General features: G+C 33.4%; 2 protein-coding genes across 2 annotated transcripts in view; both read right to left on the bottom strand.

The window, feature by feature from the left end:
* LOC134235178 (uncharacterized) overlaps window positions 1–5927 on the bottom strand; it is a gene marked incomplete at its 3' end in the record, with an annotated part of 11750 nt that extends 5823 nt beyond the window's left edge. Inside the window, exons 1-19 of the mRNA XM_062717280.1 lie at window positions 5849–5927; window positions 5573–5762; window positions 5349–5471; window positions 5137–5269; window positions 4859–4980; window positions 4571–4756; window positions 4105–4290; window positions 3716–3970; window positions 3426–3623; window positions 2824–3027; window positions 2558–2742; window positions 2194–2464; window positions 1855–2016; window positions 1591–1752; window positions 1284–1485; window positions 1006–1169; window positions 671–856; window positions 343–573; window positions 82–252 (exon numbers count right to left, since the gene is read on the bottom strand). Of these exons, the coding sequence (XP_062573264.1) occupies window positions 82–252; window positions 343–573; window positions 671–856; window positions 1006–1169; window positions 1284–1485; window positions 1591–1752; window positions 1855–2016; window positions 2194–2464; window positions 2558–2742; window positions 2824–3027; window positions 3426–3623; window positions 3716–3970; window positions 4105–4290; window positions 4571–4756; window positions 4859–4980; window positions 5137–5269; window positions 5349–5471; window positions 5573–5762; window positions 5849–5902 (3385 nt within the window). The remainder of the gene's footprint in view (window positions 1–81; window positions 253–342; window positions 574–670; window positions 857–1005; window positions 1170–1283; window positions 1486–1590; window positions 1753–1854; window positions 2017–2193; window positions 2465–2557; window positions 2743–2823; window positions 3028–3425; window positions 3624–3715; window positions 3971–4104; window positions 4291–4570; window positions 4757–4858; window positions 4981–5136; window positions 5270–5348; window positions 5472–5572; window positions 5763–5848) is intronic.
* Window positions 5928–11939: 6012 nt separating this feature from the next.
* LOC134235179 (uncharacterized) lies at window positions 11940–15524 on the bottom strand. Its single transcript, XM_062717281.1, has 3 exons — window positions 14363–15524; window positions 13107–14239; window positions 11940–12011 (listed from the first exon to the last, which is right to left on the bottom strand). Exons 1-3 carry the CDS (start codon window positions 15522–15524, stop codon window positions 11940–11942), a joined length of 2367 nt encoding a protein of 788 aa, XP_062573265.1.
* Between the last annotated feature and the right edge of the window lie 792 nt (window positions 15525–16316).

The raw sequence follows: 16316 nt of genomic DNA, 5'->3' as shown, positions 1-16316 counted from the left end.
AAGGAATACATTTTAATTTCAAGAATGGGTTACATGATATTGTAAAAATAAAATCCACAGAAATACACTCTAAAAGTTCACCTGTGCACTCATCCATCATGCAAGGTTTAACATCAAATTCGTTTTCTGGGCACTGCTGACCACCGTTATCTGGTGCAGGATGATTGCAGAACCTCTTTCGTTGCTGTGTGCCATTTCCACACGTAACTGAACAAGGTGTCCACTCTCCCCACTTTCCCCAGCTTCCATCAACTCAAATGATAAAACTCATCTTACTAAAGACTAATAAACCGCATAAAAGATTTACTATTTGTGCATAAAGTATAAACAACAAATACAAACCCATTGCTATTTCACAAAGATCACCCTTAAATCCATCCAAACACACACAAGTGTAATTTGAAGCCCCGTCTACACAAGTTGAATTATTATCACAAGCATTGTCTGTACAATCGTCAATGTTTCCATCGCACGTCTTGCCGTAGAAACCATAAAAACAGTGACATTCAAATCCATCCAGTTTGTCCTGGCAGGCTCCGTTAATACAAGGATTAGATTTACAACTATCTAGATCTACAAATTAATTTATTTATAGTGATAAAGACTCGTATTCTTAAAGTTAAATTAAAAATGTGTCAGATACATAAAATTATAAAGAAATAAAGCTAACCATCACATTCACTCGGAATTTGTTTGAATGTCCTCTCAAAATGTGTGTTTTCGAATTGTTTCCATGAAAGAATATCTCCAACATTATGGAGAAAGCAGGATCTTTTCTTTACACTCTCTAACAATGAAGGGTTGGTATTTTCGGTGTTATTTGACCATATATTAAACTGGGAGACTTTTCCTTTGCCTAAATTGCATAAAAATACTTAACATTAAAACAAAATTTTATTCCACAACAGAGATAAACGTATCCATAGCCTGCGTACGAATAAATTACTAGTATCTGATGCTTAATCGAATAAACAATTTCTCGTGGTTTTGTCTCGATTTACAAACCATGAAATTTCACATCATAGCTTTCGTTGTCCATGAACGTGAACCCATTATCCACTCTATATTTTATGTCATTGTCAATGTACATTTCTAAAGCTGAATCACCGGCTTTTATCAGAAGGTAATGCCATTCTTTGTCCATTGCAATCGACATATTTTCGGATTTACTGTAGAAATGAAACTTTTTAAAATATAAAATTGTAATAATTTTAGACACAATAATTACACACACACAAAAAAAAAAACAAATTTGAAGTTACAATTACAAGATAATAACAAACCTTATTGTAAACAGTGAAATGTTTTCTTTATTGATACTGATTTGTATTCTGGTGCTATTCTTAATGTCAGTCAAAGTATAAATAAATAACGATTGGATGTCTCTTTGTAGCCAGAATGAAAAAATGAAACTTTTGTAGTTGTTGGTTGCTTGAAAGTCCAAAGACGCCATACTCCTATTTTCAGATAACCAGAGATCAAATTCTAAAAAAAATAAAACAAAATAAAACAATGCTTTTAAAAAATTTTATTTATAAAGCATAATTGTTTATATATGCCTAAGTGTATGTTAAACAACAATGTCAATACCTTTACATTGTGAGACATCATCCGCACCCTCATTTTCAGTTGAAAGAGAATAGGGACAAGAAATGCAAACAGTAGCTCCAAATATGGAGGAGTATGTACCAACGGGACATAAAGAACACGGTGGGGTTCCATCTGAGGAAAAACTTCCAGGCTCGCAAGCATCTGTTTTAACCAAAAAAAGTATTAAGTGAAAAATGAAATTGGTAAGCATGCTAAGTAAAAATGAATTGCTAAATATATATGAAAAAAGATGCTAAGTTTTACCAGTGCACTCGTTGATGCTTTTTGATCCTATTGACTTAGTTTTTCTATTGCTTGGGCACTTAATGCAGGAATTCTGACCTTCTTTATCTTGAAAAAATCCTTTTTTACACTGCGGACATGTTTGTGTGGCATTGTCGTAGAACGTTCCGGGACTGCATTCCACTGGTAATATTGAATAATTTATCAGAAGATATATATATATATATATATATATATATATATATATATATATATATATATATATATATATATATAATATAAACGTCTGAAGAAAATAATGAAAACGCTTACGTTTTACTAACATTATTGCATTGTCATTTTTTTTTTTTATAAACTTACGACAGGACCATGTATGGTATGATGCAATAGTTCCAGTTGGGCACAGAAGTTGGATTTTTCCATGATCTATGCTTTGCATGCGCATAACACCGGTGGAATTCAGAAAAATATCAAGCTCCCCTTTCATTTGAGACTCTTTCAAAGATGACATTAGGTTTTGTTGCAGTCGACTCAAAGATTCTATTGAAATGTTATTAACTTTAAATGCTACATCAAAGTTAATCATCATCTCCAAAGATCGCTTTCGTCTTGTATTATTATCACATCGTACCTAGAAACACAGTAGTTAAAAGAGCCATCATTAACCTAAAATAAAAACAAAAACAAACTACAAAAAGCAGAATCCAATGTCATTTTTAGCTACCTGAACATTTTCAACACTGCATTTGTCTCCTGAAAGTGAACATGCGGATTCATAAAGTGTTGATGAGTTAAGTGTCTGAATGAACTTCTTTTTAATTTCCTCAATGGTCTTTGGTTCAGTACAGTCACCATCAAAGTAATAGTTAGCGGACATCCTTAAATAGCCACCTCTTGAAAATCTATTCCCTTGAAAATGAAAAGATTTATTTTCAGAAGAAGACATATGAAAAGATTAGTAGTTTGGGCCTAAAATGTTTGTTTACATACTTGAACAAGGTGGAAGGGGAAGTGCAGACTTTGGTAGCCACTCGCCGCTTTCTCCACACACTAACATTTCTTCAAAGTCCCTACCAGGCGAAACATCATAACCGCTTCTGCATAGCATTTGACAAAACTGTCCTCCAAGCCAATTATCACATGCTAATGCACCATGGTCTGGAACGTTTGGTGTTTTTGCACATTTTTGTATAACTAAATGAAGTAAAAGGATTTAAAATTATACATGAGAAAATCTTAATTGAAATGTAGGTGAGCTAGGCTTCCTTTATAAATCCAAAGAGAATCATGCACACACATATACACACTCTCGCTCAAATTATCATTCCAAAAAAACTACATTAAGACAAAATTTCAAATTTCTTTTAACAGCTATGCCATCAACTTCTATATTCCTTTTCTACAGAGGGTTGCCAAAAAATAAAGAACTCATATCAATAAAATAGTACATTTCTCATTGTTCTACATTAGTCTATTCCAATACATAATAACGGGTCATTTACACTGGGCAGCTCAGTCGAGATTGTGGTACCTAAAGGTTAAACAGTTGCATTTATACCGTGTTTAAAACCAAACATTCAGGAAATTCCTACCCTCACAGTAAGGTTGATTACTTCCCCATGTCCAATACCCATAAGGCTTGCCATTTTTTCTCTCACAAACAACATTGTTTGTTCCATTAATTGTGGTCCCCATGTCACATGAAAAATGACAAGAGCTTCCATACTTTGTTCCCGAAGGGCACAGTACATTCTGGAATGGGGTTGGATAAATATTTGGACATCTGATAACTATCAATAAAGAAATAAAAAGTAAACATTAATAATAAAGAAAATACTTTTTTTCTGATTTTTATCTTTGATAAAAAGAGTGTTTTATTCACCTTTCATAACAATTTTTGTAATGCATGGATAAGCCTTGTTTCCTGTCGAATCCTCTGCATTGTAACTTATTGTGTAAGTACCTGCAGATATTGTTTTGCCAGGGAATATTTTTCCTGATCTTTTAACTTTGATAACCTTATCGTGATTATCCTTTGCAGTAGGTTCTGTCCATATGCCTTGGCCTTCTAAGGAATTTCTTGCCGAATAAGCATAAACAGTTCCAGGACACATTGAAAACTTTGGGGGTTCAGTATCTGTCATTTAAACCAAATAGAAAACGTAATGCAAATCAAAGTTATACGTATAACTATATAACAATATAAAATATATGGTTCAGTTTATGAATTGCTCACAATTTTCATACTTTCATTAAAGGAAATAAACATACCTGTGCATTTAGGTTGGCTGCCCCTCCATGTTTTATATTGTGTACAAACGCGCACACGTGACATCCCATTTGTAATATCATACCCTTCTGGGCAACTATATGTGCATATACTTCTAAAGTTGAATTCATCAGTACATGTATAACGTAAGGAATTTGTAGATGGTGTGAAACGTGGGCATTTTATCTCTACAAACCATAATAATCACATATCTTTTATTTAGTTTATTTTACCAACATTCAGCATACAATCCTATTGTAGAACAAAGTATCCAATTTCATGGGTCACCCTTACCCACGAATTTACTCCCCCTACGCACGTTTATGTGGTACACACATTATTGTTTAAACAAGGAACCCGGAAATGACGTCCTTAAGAATAAATAAAATTTTGCTTGTCCACGAACATTGACCACAACATATATTGAATTAAAGATTTTACTAAATATCAATTTTCAAGAAATATTACTTTGGCAATGAGGAATCATTCCAGACCACGTTCCTGACTTTGTACACGCAATTTCTTTATTTCCTCCCGATAGTTCGTGTCCAGCGTAGCAGCCGAATCTGCAAACAGCCCCATAAATCATGTCTTCGCTAGGATGACATATATAATAACCATCTTGTACATGGGGAATTGTAGGACATCGAATAACTGCGTAGAAAAGAAATTGAAATAATTTAAAGATGTTAATACTTTTATTCAAAGTCTTGCTTTATGAAATGTACTCTGTAAGAACTTAAACATCATACGAACCCTTTACTATAACACGAAAAGAACAAGAGTTCATGTTTCCAGATCGATCTTGTGCTGTATAGGCAATTTCCGTTTCCCCCGAGAAATAATGGCCAGGTGGATATCCACGGCGCATTCTTGTACTAAAATCAAAATAAATTCATTTTAAACACAATTACAAACTAATTAAAAATACCTATCAATGAAAAAATTTACAATGATTTCTCAAAAAAATTAACTCATCTTATTAACAGAAAATTCAGTCTTGCTAATACTGCTTTTAACGTCAAATTACATACGAGACACTTCCGTCAAAATCATCACTTGCAGGGTGTTCAGGCCACCAGACTTGGGTATTAACTTGATATTTGTCAGCATTTTTGTGTATATCTCCATTACAAACTCCAGCCATAGATGGAGGTGTTTTGTCTCCTATATTTAAAGAGCTAAGATTCATGCATTTAATTTTTAGATGATTTGATGATCTAGTCGGACAAGGCAAATGACTTACGTGGCCGACGATGACAGCCAAAGAAAAAACATCCAATGGCGTGGAAAATCCTACGAAAAAACCCAAGAAAGCGTTTCTGTCTGCCATTTCTGCTAACGTGGGATTTGTTTCCCTCATGTACATCTTTAAACCAAAGGATATTAGATTTAATAGAATTATGAATAATATACTTTATGATTTAATACACCCAATTTGATGTTTCTGTGAACAATCTGAAAACTTACTGTTGATTTCTGCATCTGACCATCCTTTTGACGTGCATGTCACATATTTCATCAATTTTCCACTTTTATCTGTAAGTTCACATGATGTTCCAGTTGGCAATGCATTAAAGTCTATTCCTTTTCCGAAAAGATCCCGACATGTTATAAAATCATAACTTAACGCAGTAGTGTTACATACTTCATTATTAATCTAAAAAAAAAAAAAAAGAAAATTTCATATTGGTAAAAACAATTCATATTCTGTTGTTTAAAATATTTTTTCAAGAAATGATTTACCTCAAAAGTTGCTATCGGTAGAAAAATTGCCACGAAAGACAACAACCGCCACATTTTCTACCAGTCAACGATGAAATAATCTACCTGCACTGCTTTATTGATCATTTTTGATAAAGAAATTTCCCTCTTTAAAAATTGAGATACGTGTATTAAAAGGAATACTAAAAATAAATTAAATTATTAAAAGATTGCAATAATTCATAGTTTAATAAACAGTACAGGTACATGCTTCATTAATCTTTCTTTAAAAAACAAAACAATATGAGAAAATTAAACTTTAATTTTCGCGTCGTTTACGTGTTTTAAGTCACCGAAATCACTAGTTTTGTAGAATAGGCTTTCCTCTAGGTCTTTCCCCCCGGAAAACTGGCTCTAGAGTAGACTTTCCCCCCGGAAAACTGGCTCTAGAGTAGGATTTCCCCTACGGAAATCCAACACCAGAGCCATTTTCCGGGGGGGGGGGATCCAACTCTGTGTAGCAGCTACAGATTGCGATTCCCCCCATAGCCAAACTTCCACCAAATGCAATATAATTGTTCTACTTATTTTTGAGGAGGAATAGTTTACACATTGCAACAAGTGTCCCTTCTTCAAATGGTGACCGGATGTATTGAACATACGTATACGAAAAATAAACATGAAAATTTTAAATCCGATATTTCTTGGCTACTGTCCTTGTTCACGATTTTTTTCAACACTGATAATACTATGCAGCTAACCTATCATCCTTTTAAGTGTTTTACTTAGCAAAATATAATTATTGACAGAAAGACATCTAGAGATATGTTCATAGTTTCACCCAAGTCCAAAAAAAATTATTATTTTAAAACTTTTGTAATTTTCATTCCATACTTAAACTTTCTCGTACAAACATTAAAGAGAAAGAGAATATTGCTTTGATCTTAAGTCCTAATTTAATTAGAATAAACAATTTTAATCGCACAATTTTTAATTTTTCATTAAGTTTCACAAAAATGGGATTTAAGGAGATTTAATATGACAACAAATTGTATAGATTAATAAAGATGGTTACAGAAAGGTGGAAATTTGAATATCATAGAAAGTTTACAATTTCTTAATATTTTAGAAAGTTTATTTATATAATTACATAGGTCCAACCAAAATAGATCCAAAAATGTATACTAATCCAGACATCCATTTTTTTTCCTTGTTTCATCATATTTCGAGAATATTTTCATTTAAGTTGAAGATATATATTTGAAAGCTATATATTTTGGTTGAGATTCCATGATTTGAAATACATACCCAGAAAATTTTTACAATAGGGATCGAAAAACACTCATTTACCTTTCAGAAATCAGTTTGTCGTTTATCTTTTTTACACAAAAATATTGCGAGTGTAGTTGATAAAGACTCTTTAACGACGGGGGAAATCCTACTCTGAGAAGAAAAGAGTGGGGAATTTGCCTCTGATGTTTCCCCTAGGTGGGAAATCCTACTCTAGAGTACGATTTTCGGGGGGAAAGCTGGCTATGTAGGAAATCCTACTCTACAATACTACTAATGGTTACTGAATTTTTGCCCTCTAAAAAGACCCTTTCACGTGGTAGGTACGTACATTTCAGTGGCCGTTCAGTAATCTTTCAGTTATTTTTAAATAAATCATTGGCTTTTTTAACTCAAAATTTTAATTGCAAATTTTCCTATCTTCATGGTAATTAATAACTCTCTATTTTCGCATGCAAAAAATAAAAAATAAAATAAAATAAATAAAAAGTCAGTCTAAGAACAAGAAATAATTCACAAAATACATAACAACATCCCTCTGTTTCCTTTGATGGAAAATTTTGTATACTCAGTAAAACTGATTGTGAATCACATCCTATCTGTTTTCTTTGACACACAATTGATAATGATTATATGAAATAAGAGATACATATGAAGTTTTCAACATTTATTGACTTTTAATGAACATTTGCCTTTTTTGTAAATACTTAGTCTGCACAGGTACAAAAAGAAATTTGCAGAAAACGTATTAAATTCTTTATGTTTCATTTTTTCGACAAGTAATTTAAGAAAAACATTCCGTCCAGTTCTAAATATAAAGTATTCTTACATCTGATTTTTCATTAAGATTTCTAAAAAATTTCAAAATGTGTCAGTGGAACACTGATCAATGGCAGACTATGGCGGAAGTTTAAGTTTTTCAAATGCAAGTCAAACAGCTCTGTCAATATCAAAAGGTCAAAGTTGCTGATATATCAAGAGGATGGTTTTTCACTTTAATCAAAGGTTATGGTCAAGGATAAAGTTTGGTATTTCTTTTGTAAAAGAGGGCCAAATTCCAAATTCAAGATGTCAAATTTGGTGGTACCTAAAGAAAGATCTTGTCACAATGAAGACACGTGTGTAAAATGAAAGCCATAGCCCCTACCCAGTCAAAAAATATAAGCAAGGTTAAAGTTTTTGCAGACAAACTGCTAAATAGATTAACAGAAAAATTTACAGGAAAAAACTATATACCCATGAATCTTGGATTATGGAGGAATAAAATTTTATAAAGTATTTTTATTTGATTTCTATAATTAACAGAAAGGATATTTTTAATAGTGTGCATCAAAGTTCAATATGAAGTTTGTATATTCTTTTTGTACAGTATTTTTAGCTCATTTGGACATAAATTTAACAAAGTATAACTGTTCATTATCTTTGTTTCCATCTTTTCAATTCAAAGATTTAACATTCCTTTTCATATATAACAAGTATTTTTATAAATTTAAATGTTCTTTTTGACATGATTGGATAAACAACCTGAACCTATGTACACTTTTATCAGACTTTTGAACATCAATTCTAACACTTAATACATGCCCATTTAATTCAAAAACGTTTAACAGAATTTGTATGTGATACCACCATAGTTGCACCATCAGCATCTTGAAACATTAAAGCAACTTTTGTGACATTGATATTAATATACTTGAATTACATTTATTTGCATGATAAAAAGGATATGCTGATAAAACATATAACAAAGAAGACAAGAGGCCCACGGGCCTTATAAGTCACCTGAGTATCATGTAACAACTTTCCAGCGATTGTTGGTTCGTGTTTTAATCCAAAAGCCATGAAATTCACAAATTTTGAAAGAGGCACCATTGCTTATCAAAGGGCAGATTTTAAAGCATTAATTTATTTTTAGTCAAAGTACCCCCCTGGTACCCCTGACCCACCGGCCCTGAAATTGTCTATTTTGAAAGAGGCCCCTTTCTTCATTATAAGGCCAGCATTTTTTTATGTTTAGGTTTAGTTATGAACATGAGAATAAAAAAGTCCCGAAGGAGAAGGAAATAAAAAAAAATTTTGATAAATCAATTATTAACATTTCTACATTCTTTTTTTATGCTATCCTAAGAGGCTCCTTACCACTGGACACATAATGCTTACAAACAGGAAAGTAGAACATTTCATCATCTGCCAGTTTGGGCCAGTTATATAAATTTTGTGATGTTGATCAAAATATATTTTAAAAAATCAATTCTTTAAAAGTCTTTCAATATATCTTCATTTTTTGAATATGTGTTAGGTGAATGTGTAGACTGTAGACATTGTTCTAAAATATACTTGATGCCTAAAATTATAATTCCTATCATAAAACAGACAGAGCGTATTGGGGAGTAGGGTCAACATTTTTTCAATTAAGTGTGAAATAATTTTTCTGGCTATTACAAACGATACTACATGCCTGTATATATTTGTATATTCTTGCATTTTAATAGTTGAATTTTTTTTATTTCTTCAGATTATTGTTTATTTCTTCCTCAGATGGACTTCTCCCATAGTTTTATTCATTACATCTGATGCATAAGCAACCCTTTTCTGATGAATGATGCTTAGACTGTAAGCTATAACAGAAACCTAAACAATGTCGCTGGCAATATGCAATAGCTACCACGGGCAATTTAAAACCTGGGGGAGGAAAATAATTTACAGACAGATACTTTTGAAACGAATACATAATTATCTCACCAGCATGTCATTGTGCAACAAAGTCGTCAGCATTTAATTTGTCCTTTGAACGGGTGAAACGTTTTAAATGGCACTCTTATCGATGAATTTTACACTAAACCAAGCTTCTCAGATCCACCCGCCGTTTCATCAATCGGAGTTCCTCGGATGACTCGTACCTCGCACATAACCTCGTACGTCAACGGTGATCTTCCATCTTGCTTATTCAGTCATGTGATCTTATTTGAATTTCATTCAAATATTATACTTTTTAAATCCGAGTTACTTTGATGCACGCCTAACACTGTGTTCTTGCTTTCAAAGAATATTAACATTTGGTTGTAATTAACACGAGGAATTACACTAATAAAGAAACCTTCTCTAAGAACTTAAGGCAGAGCGAAATATGAAATGAGTGACAAGGCAGTTTCCGGGGGAGAAATGTAGCGATCTGATGCGTATTCCTCCACCTATCACATCCGAGATTTGAATGGAGCGTAGCGGAGTCAGCCGAGGATTGCCGATTGCCGTTTCATCGTAAAACCGGAAGTGCGAGTTCGTAAATTTGAAATCTCGATCCCGACTCAAATTTGACATCGGAAAGATTTTTTTTTCTGAAAATTCAAAACCTTGAGCGGAGGGTTTGTGGCACAGATTTTTTTTTCAAAACTGAAAATAAAATAAATTCTGACCTTAAATATATAATTAGATCATTAGTATATTAACCAGGAGCAGAGAAGAAGATTTTCAAAGAATTCATGCATTTCACTATATAATCATTAGAGCCCCACCCTAAAACAAGAACCCCCGACCCTGGGGCCATAAAATTCACAATTTTGGCAGAGGCACTTTTGCTCATCATAACTATGTACATGTACTTAGTTTGTTTAATACCCCGGAGCAGAGAAGAAGATTTTCAAAGAATTCATGTATTTTCACTATATATTGATTAAATCAATAGAGCCCCGCCCTAACACCAGAACCCCTGACCCTGGGGCCATAAAATTCACAATTTTGGTAGAGGCACTCTTGCTCATCATAACTATGTACTTAGTTAGTTTATATAATACCCAGGAGCAGAGAAGAAGATTTTCAAAGAAATAATGCATTTTCACTACCTACTTATTCAGCTCCGCCCTAGCACTAGAACCCCTGACCCAAGGGCCATGAATTTCACAATTTTGGTAGAGGACTCATTGCTGATTACAATCATGCAAACAGTTTGACTGCTTGATGTCCAGGAGTAAAGAAGAAGATTTTTAAAGATTGCATTAATTTTAGTGGTTTTGGCCCCACCCCTCAGGCCCCAGGGGGGCATGGACCATGAAATTCACAATTTTTGTTCCTCTTCACCCACAGATGATGTATACAAAATTTGGTTGAAATTGGTTTAACTGTTTCAGAGAAGAAGCTGAAAATATACAAATGTTAACACACGACGAACGACGGACGACGGACGCCGACGGACAAACACGGATGGCAATAAGTCACCTGAGTGACTCATGATCAGGTGATATAAAAATGGAAAACGTTTTCTGACTAAATTTTTTGATAGGTAAAATAAATCAATGTCAAAACTCATTACATACACCACTAAAATATCATAAAAAATCTTTATCGACTTCTTGAAAGAAGGTCCAATACCCAAGGCCATTCCAAGTTTTTTCTATGTTTAGCATCCGCGTGCGCCTTGGTTTTTGACACCCCTTATGAGAAAAAACACACAACAACAGTAGTCCTGATATTGATAAATTTAGTCGAAATTTTTGAGTTTTGTAAATTTCTCCGAATAATTCTGTACAGAAAGTGATATTGGATGTATTGTAAGCAATTAATCTTTTGTTTTTGATAAAGAATAGATATTTCTTCTATTAAAGCAGTTTAGTTAGATCAAATCATTTGAAGGACGTCATTTTTATGACTTTAAAGCTTGTGTTTTATGTTTTGGCTTGTGTTTTTTTTTTTTGTGAATAGGTAGGTAGGTTTTTGAAAGATGAGTGGACGCTAAACAGAGAAAAAACTTGGAACGGCCCAATGTATCTAAAACATGACTTAATAAGTATCCATGTCATACTCTATCAAAAGCCTATAATAATTCTTGTTCAATTTTAACAAAATATCTTTATAAATTATCCATTTCTTCTACATCAATGATGTCTTTAACATTAACAAATGTATCCTCTGTATCTTTTTCCTGTAATGCAAATTGTTTGATTTACACATTGAATTGTTGACGGATTTTTTTTCGATTGTGGCAAGGAGCACACACCTGATCCCACCTCTGATGGTTTAGACGTCCGTATTTGATCTGCTCAAAAATATATATTGTTTAATAGACTTTTGAGCTTGAATATTTCACTTCTACTTCTTTATCGATTTAAATAGTACATCCCTTATATATATGTATTCAAATTCCACTGAAGAGCTGAATGGCGAAAGCCCTTTGGAGTAAAATGTGATCATATTTTCCAAACTCTTGATCATATATATATATATATATATATATATATATATATATATATATATATATATATATATATATATATCCAAAATTTAAATAATGTCTCAGTAATCGGATAACAATATTTAAAAAAAGGTAAAAAAGAAAACACAAAAATCCTCAGTTAAGCTTTAGCGCTTTCATTTTTCAATCTTCAGAAGCTTACAATAGTATCATAGTAACAGTGATTATGACGTCATGTTAAGCGGAACGTTAAATGTCTATTATGACGTCATAGATTTATAAAACACTATTAAGTTTTGGTTGAAAAATACTAATAAAATGTTTTTCTTTTTCCCGTCTCTGGATATCAGTGGCACAACTGAGTTTATAGAAAGGGAAAATTTTGAATTGTTTTTTACCACACGCTTCCAGGTGCGAACTTAATTGAATTTGTCTGTATTCGGGTGTACTAATGTGTTGCTTATGTACACGTACACGGGCACGGAGAGTGTTGCCGGTTTCACCAATATAATATTCCTTGCATCCAGGACATGTGATGACATAAATGACATTTTTTGTATCGCATGACATGTTTTCTTTAACTCTAAATTCACGTCCATTGAAATTATAGCTGGTCCCTTCTGTAATGTATTCACATGTACCGCATCGAGGGTTCTTACACTTAGAGACTGTATAAGTATGGTCGTTGAATTTGGAAGAACAAAGTATTCTCTTTAGGTTTTTCGGTTGGCGTTTACTGTTGATAAAACGACAATTCTTGTATACGTTTTTCGTTTGTTCGTCCTCTCTAAGTACGTTGTTTAATTCATGAATAATTGAACTCACGTTTTGATTTCTCGGGTTATGCGTGTGCACAAATGGAATTATTTCAACGTCATTCGCACGTCGTATGTTTAAAAGTAACTGACTTCTATCGCACTCCTTGGCTTTCTTTATACCATTATCTACAAGTTGTTCTGGATATTTTTGGTTTAATAAATACAATTTTAATTCCTCCAGTCGAATATCCCTGATATTGGTATTACTCACAATGGTGCATATTCTTCTTGCGAGGTTATATGGTATAGCTGTTTTAGTGTGATGGGGATGGCTTGATCCAAAATGCAGATATTGGTGTGTGTCGGTTGGTTTATAGTAAATATCCGTATTTAAGCTGGTATTATCCTTTGTTACAAGAACATCGAGGAATGGCATTTGCAAATCATCTGTTTCCATCGTGAATTTGATATCCGAATTCATTTGGTTAAGTAGATCATAAAACCCCGTTAGTTTATCGACATCCTCCTCCCATAAGATAAAACAATCGTCTAAAAATCTTTTCCATTTAGACCGTATTTTGTTTGCAGATTCTATCCCCCACAACGTACACAGTTGATCATGTAATTTATGTTCTAGATAACCAAGGGTTAATGTTGCATAGGTAGGTGCGACTTTTGTCCCCATTGCTGTTCCCTTAATTTGGAGGTAATGATGGTCTGCAAACTCAAACGTATTGTTATCTAGAACTAATTTTAGAGCCTCTAGGATGAAGTCCCGCTGAAACCTGTTGTTTAGAACATCGGGATAATTTTCAGTCCAGAATTTGACAGCTAGCAATCCCAATTCTGTAGGAATATTTGTATACACACTTACAACATCCAGTGTGACAAGTTTGGTGTTAGAGGTGACATGAGTAGGTAAATGATTTATAAAATCAAGATCGTCTCTCACAAAGCTGGGTACTTTTTGACAATATGGTTTTAAAAGTATATCCAATAAATGACTCAGTCTTTGCGTTGAAGAGTTCGGTCCTCCTACAATTGGTCTGAAGCTTAAATCAGCGGGATCAGCACATGTTATACATATACTATTTTGCTCTTTTATGGCATCCTTTATAATTTTAGACTTGTGCACTTTAGGTAAACCATAGAATTGACTCTCTCGGAATTCAAAGTTTGTCAGGTAGTCCTTTTCCTTATCTGTTAAACCCTCAGATAGTGGTCCATATACTAAGTTTTTTATTTTTGTAATTGTTTTCTTCTCATGACAGTTGCGCAATTTTTCATAAAAATTATTGTCTTGCAACATTTGTAAAATTTTACTTTTGTAAAAATCCTTATTCATAAGGACGACTCCGCCTCCTTTATCGGCCTCTTTGATTATGATGGTAGGGTCATCGCTGAGGTTTTTAAGAGCCTTTTCTTCTTCCTTAGAAAGGTTTGGTTTAATAGTCCTGGGTTTATTTGGGAAGTGAATATTTTCCAATGTGTCGCAAACAGCATCCAAAGTTTTATTTCTTCCTCGTTTTGGGTTAAACTTGGATTTGTTTCTTACAAGGTCTGTTTCTTTTGCGTCTGTAGACTCGGAATCAGATTCACTGGTATCACTGTCATGAAAATATTCACGTAGCCTGAGTCGCCGGGTATAAGCTTTTATATCCGTTTTAAGCTCTTGATTATTTACTTGAGGCGTAGGTGTGTATTTTAGACCCTTAGACAGTAACTTGATTTCGGAATCCGTTAGTTGTCTATGGGAAAGATTAAATATTTTTGGTTCCATCTTAATTACATTCTTGGACGTGTCCCCGGCATTGCTGTCACTTATAATTGTGGCATTTGATTTTTGTATCTTTGACCTTGGTTCATTTTGCCTCCTCCTAAAAAAATACTTGTGTACCCCTCTTCCGATGTATGTTGTTTTTTCGTTTCTGTAAAAGTTTGGTGGTTGTTTATTTGTACCATTTCCTCGGTGATTTTTATGCTTACCGTTATTGTCCCGATTCTGTATGTCTCTGTGCTGCTTAGGAAATGGTCGGTTTTGTGAAATGGTTGAACGAGAACTGTAACTCATGTGTTTAGAGTTCTCCTGTTGATTCATCCTTTTATATTTTCGTTTCCCCGAAAATGTATTCATTGCTTTTGTTGCATTTTCCATAGGAAGATCCACAGTTTCTGTAGAATTATTCGTTGAGTTGTTTCTAACGGCGGACGCGTAACTTTTCCTAGAAACTTGTCTGTTGGACAATTGCTGTAGTCTTGTGTTTTTGGGTTTAGTAAGTTCCTTACCGTAATTCTTTTCATAATCCAAAAGCCAGGTTTCTGTATATCTCCATCTGTTGTATGAGATTTGTTCCTCCTTTAGGCATTCAGATTTCCACATATCTTGAAGTATTTCTAATATTCTGCCATATGCTTTAGTTTTCAGTATGCGTTCCATTTCTAGGTCAATGGACATAACTTTTTTATGGTTGTTTTCTGCCCTCATCCTGAGTAGCTGTATTTCCCCTATCACACGGTTCTTAGCTGTCTCAATTCTAACATTTGTTTGTTCTACTGGTTCTCCCCGAATTGGCTTTTATGTCATCACATGTCCTGGATGCAAGGAATATTATATTGGTGAAACCGGCAACACTCTCCGTGCCCGTGTACGTGTACATAAGCAACACATTAGTACACCCGAATACAGACAAATTCAATTAAGTTCGCACCTGGAAGCGTGTGGTAAAAAACAATTCAAAATTTTCCCTTTCTATAAACTCAGTTGTGCCACTGATATCCAGAGACGGGAAAAAGAAAAACATTTTACTAGTATTTTTCAACCAAAACTTAATAGTGTTTTATAAATTACTTGTGATTTCCTCGTACTTTTGTCATATTGTATCTATGACGTCATAATAGACATTTAACGTTCCGCTTAACATGACGTCATAATCACTGTTACTATGATACTATTGTAAGCTTCTGAAGATTGAAAAATGAAAGCGCTAAAGCTTAACTGAGGATTTTTGTGTTTTCTTTTTTACCTTTTTTATATATATATATATATATATATATATATATATATATATATATATATATATATATATATAAAGCACTAAAAATGACCAACGACACGAACAATAAAAATTGTCAAATTTTCGGGACGCCCTGTCCCTTCCTCAGGACAAAGAAAAAAAAGTTAAAAAGTCATAAGAACAAAGGAAAAATAGAAACAAAAACAACTAGCACTACTACTAAGCTACTAAACACTAGATATTTACATACTTAATAAATTACA

Source organism: Saccostrea cucullata, unplaced genomic scaffold (genome assembly GCF_032062105.1).
Source record: "Saccostrea cucullata isolate Sc308-1 unplaced genomic scaffold, CSIRO_AGI_Scuc_v1 ctg3501, whole genome shotgun sequence".
Taxonomy (NCBI): Eukaryota; Metazoa; Mollusca; class Bivalvia; order Ostreida; family Ostreidae; genus Saccostrea; species Saccostrea cuccullata.
The sequence above is the reverse complement of the archived record's forward strand: the minus strand, read 5'-3'. Positions and strand labels throughout refer to the sequence as shown.

Coding starts and splice junctions, on each gene's coding strand:
- LOC134235179 (XM_062717281.1), bottom strand. CDS start 15,524: ATGAGGGCAGAAAACAACCATAAAAAAGTTATGTCCATTGACCTAGAA. Junction 14,240..14,362: donor GAATAAGGATTTTTACAAAA/GTAAAATTTTAC, acceptor AGGGTTTAACAG/ATAAGGAAAAGGACTACCTG. Junction 12,012..13,106: donor ATAACCCGAGAAATCAAAAC/GTGAGTTCAATT, acceptor TTTGCATTACAG/GAAAAAGATACAGAGGATAC.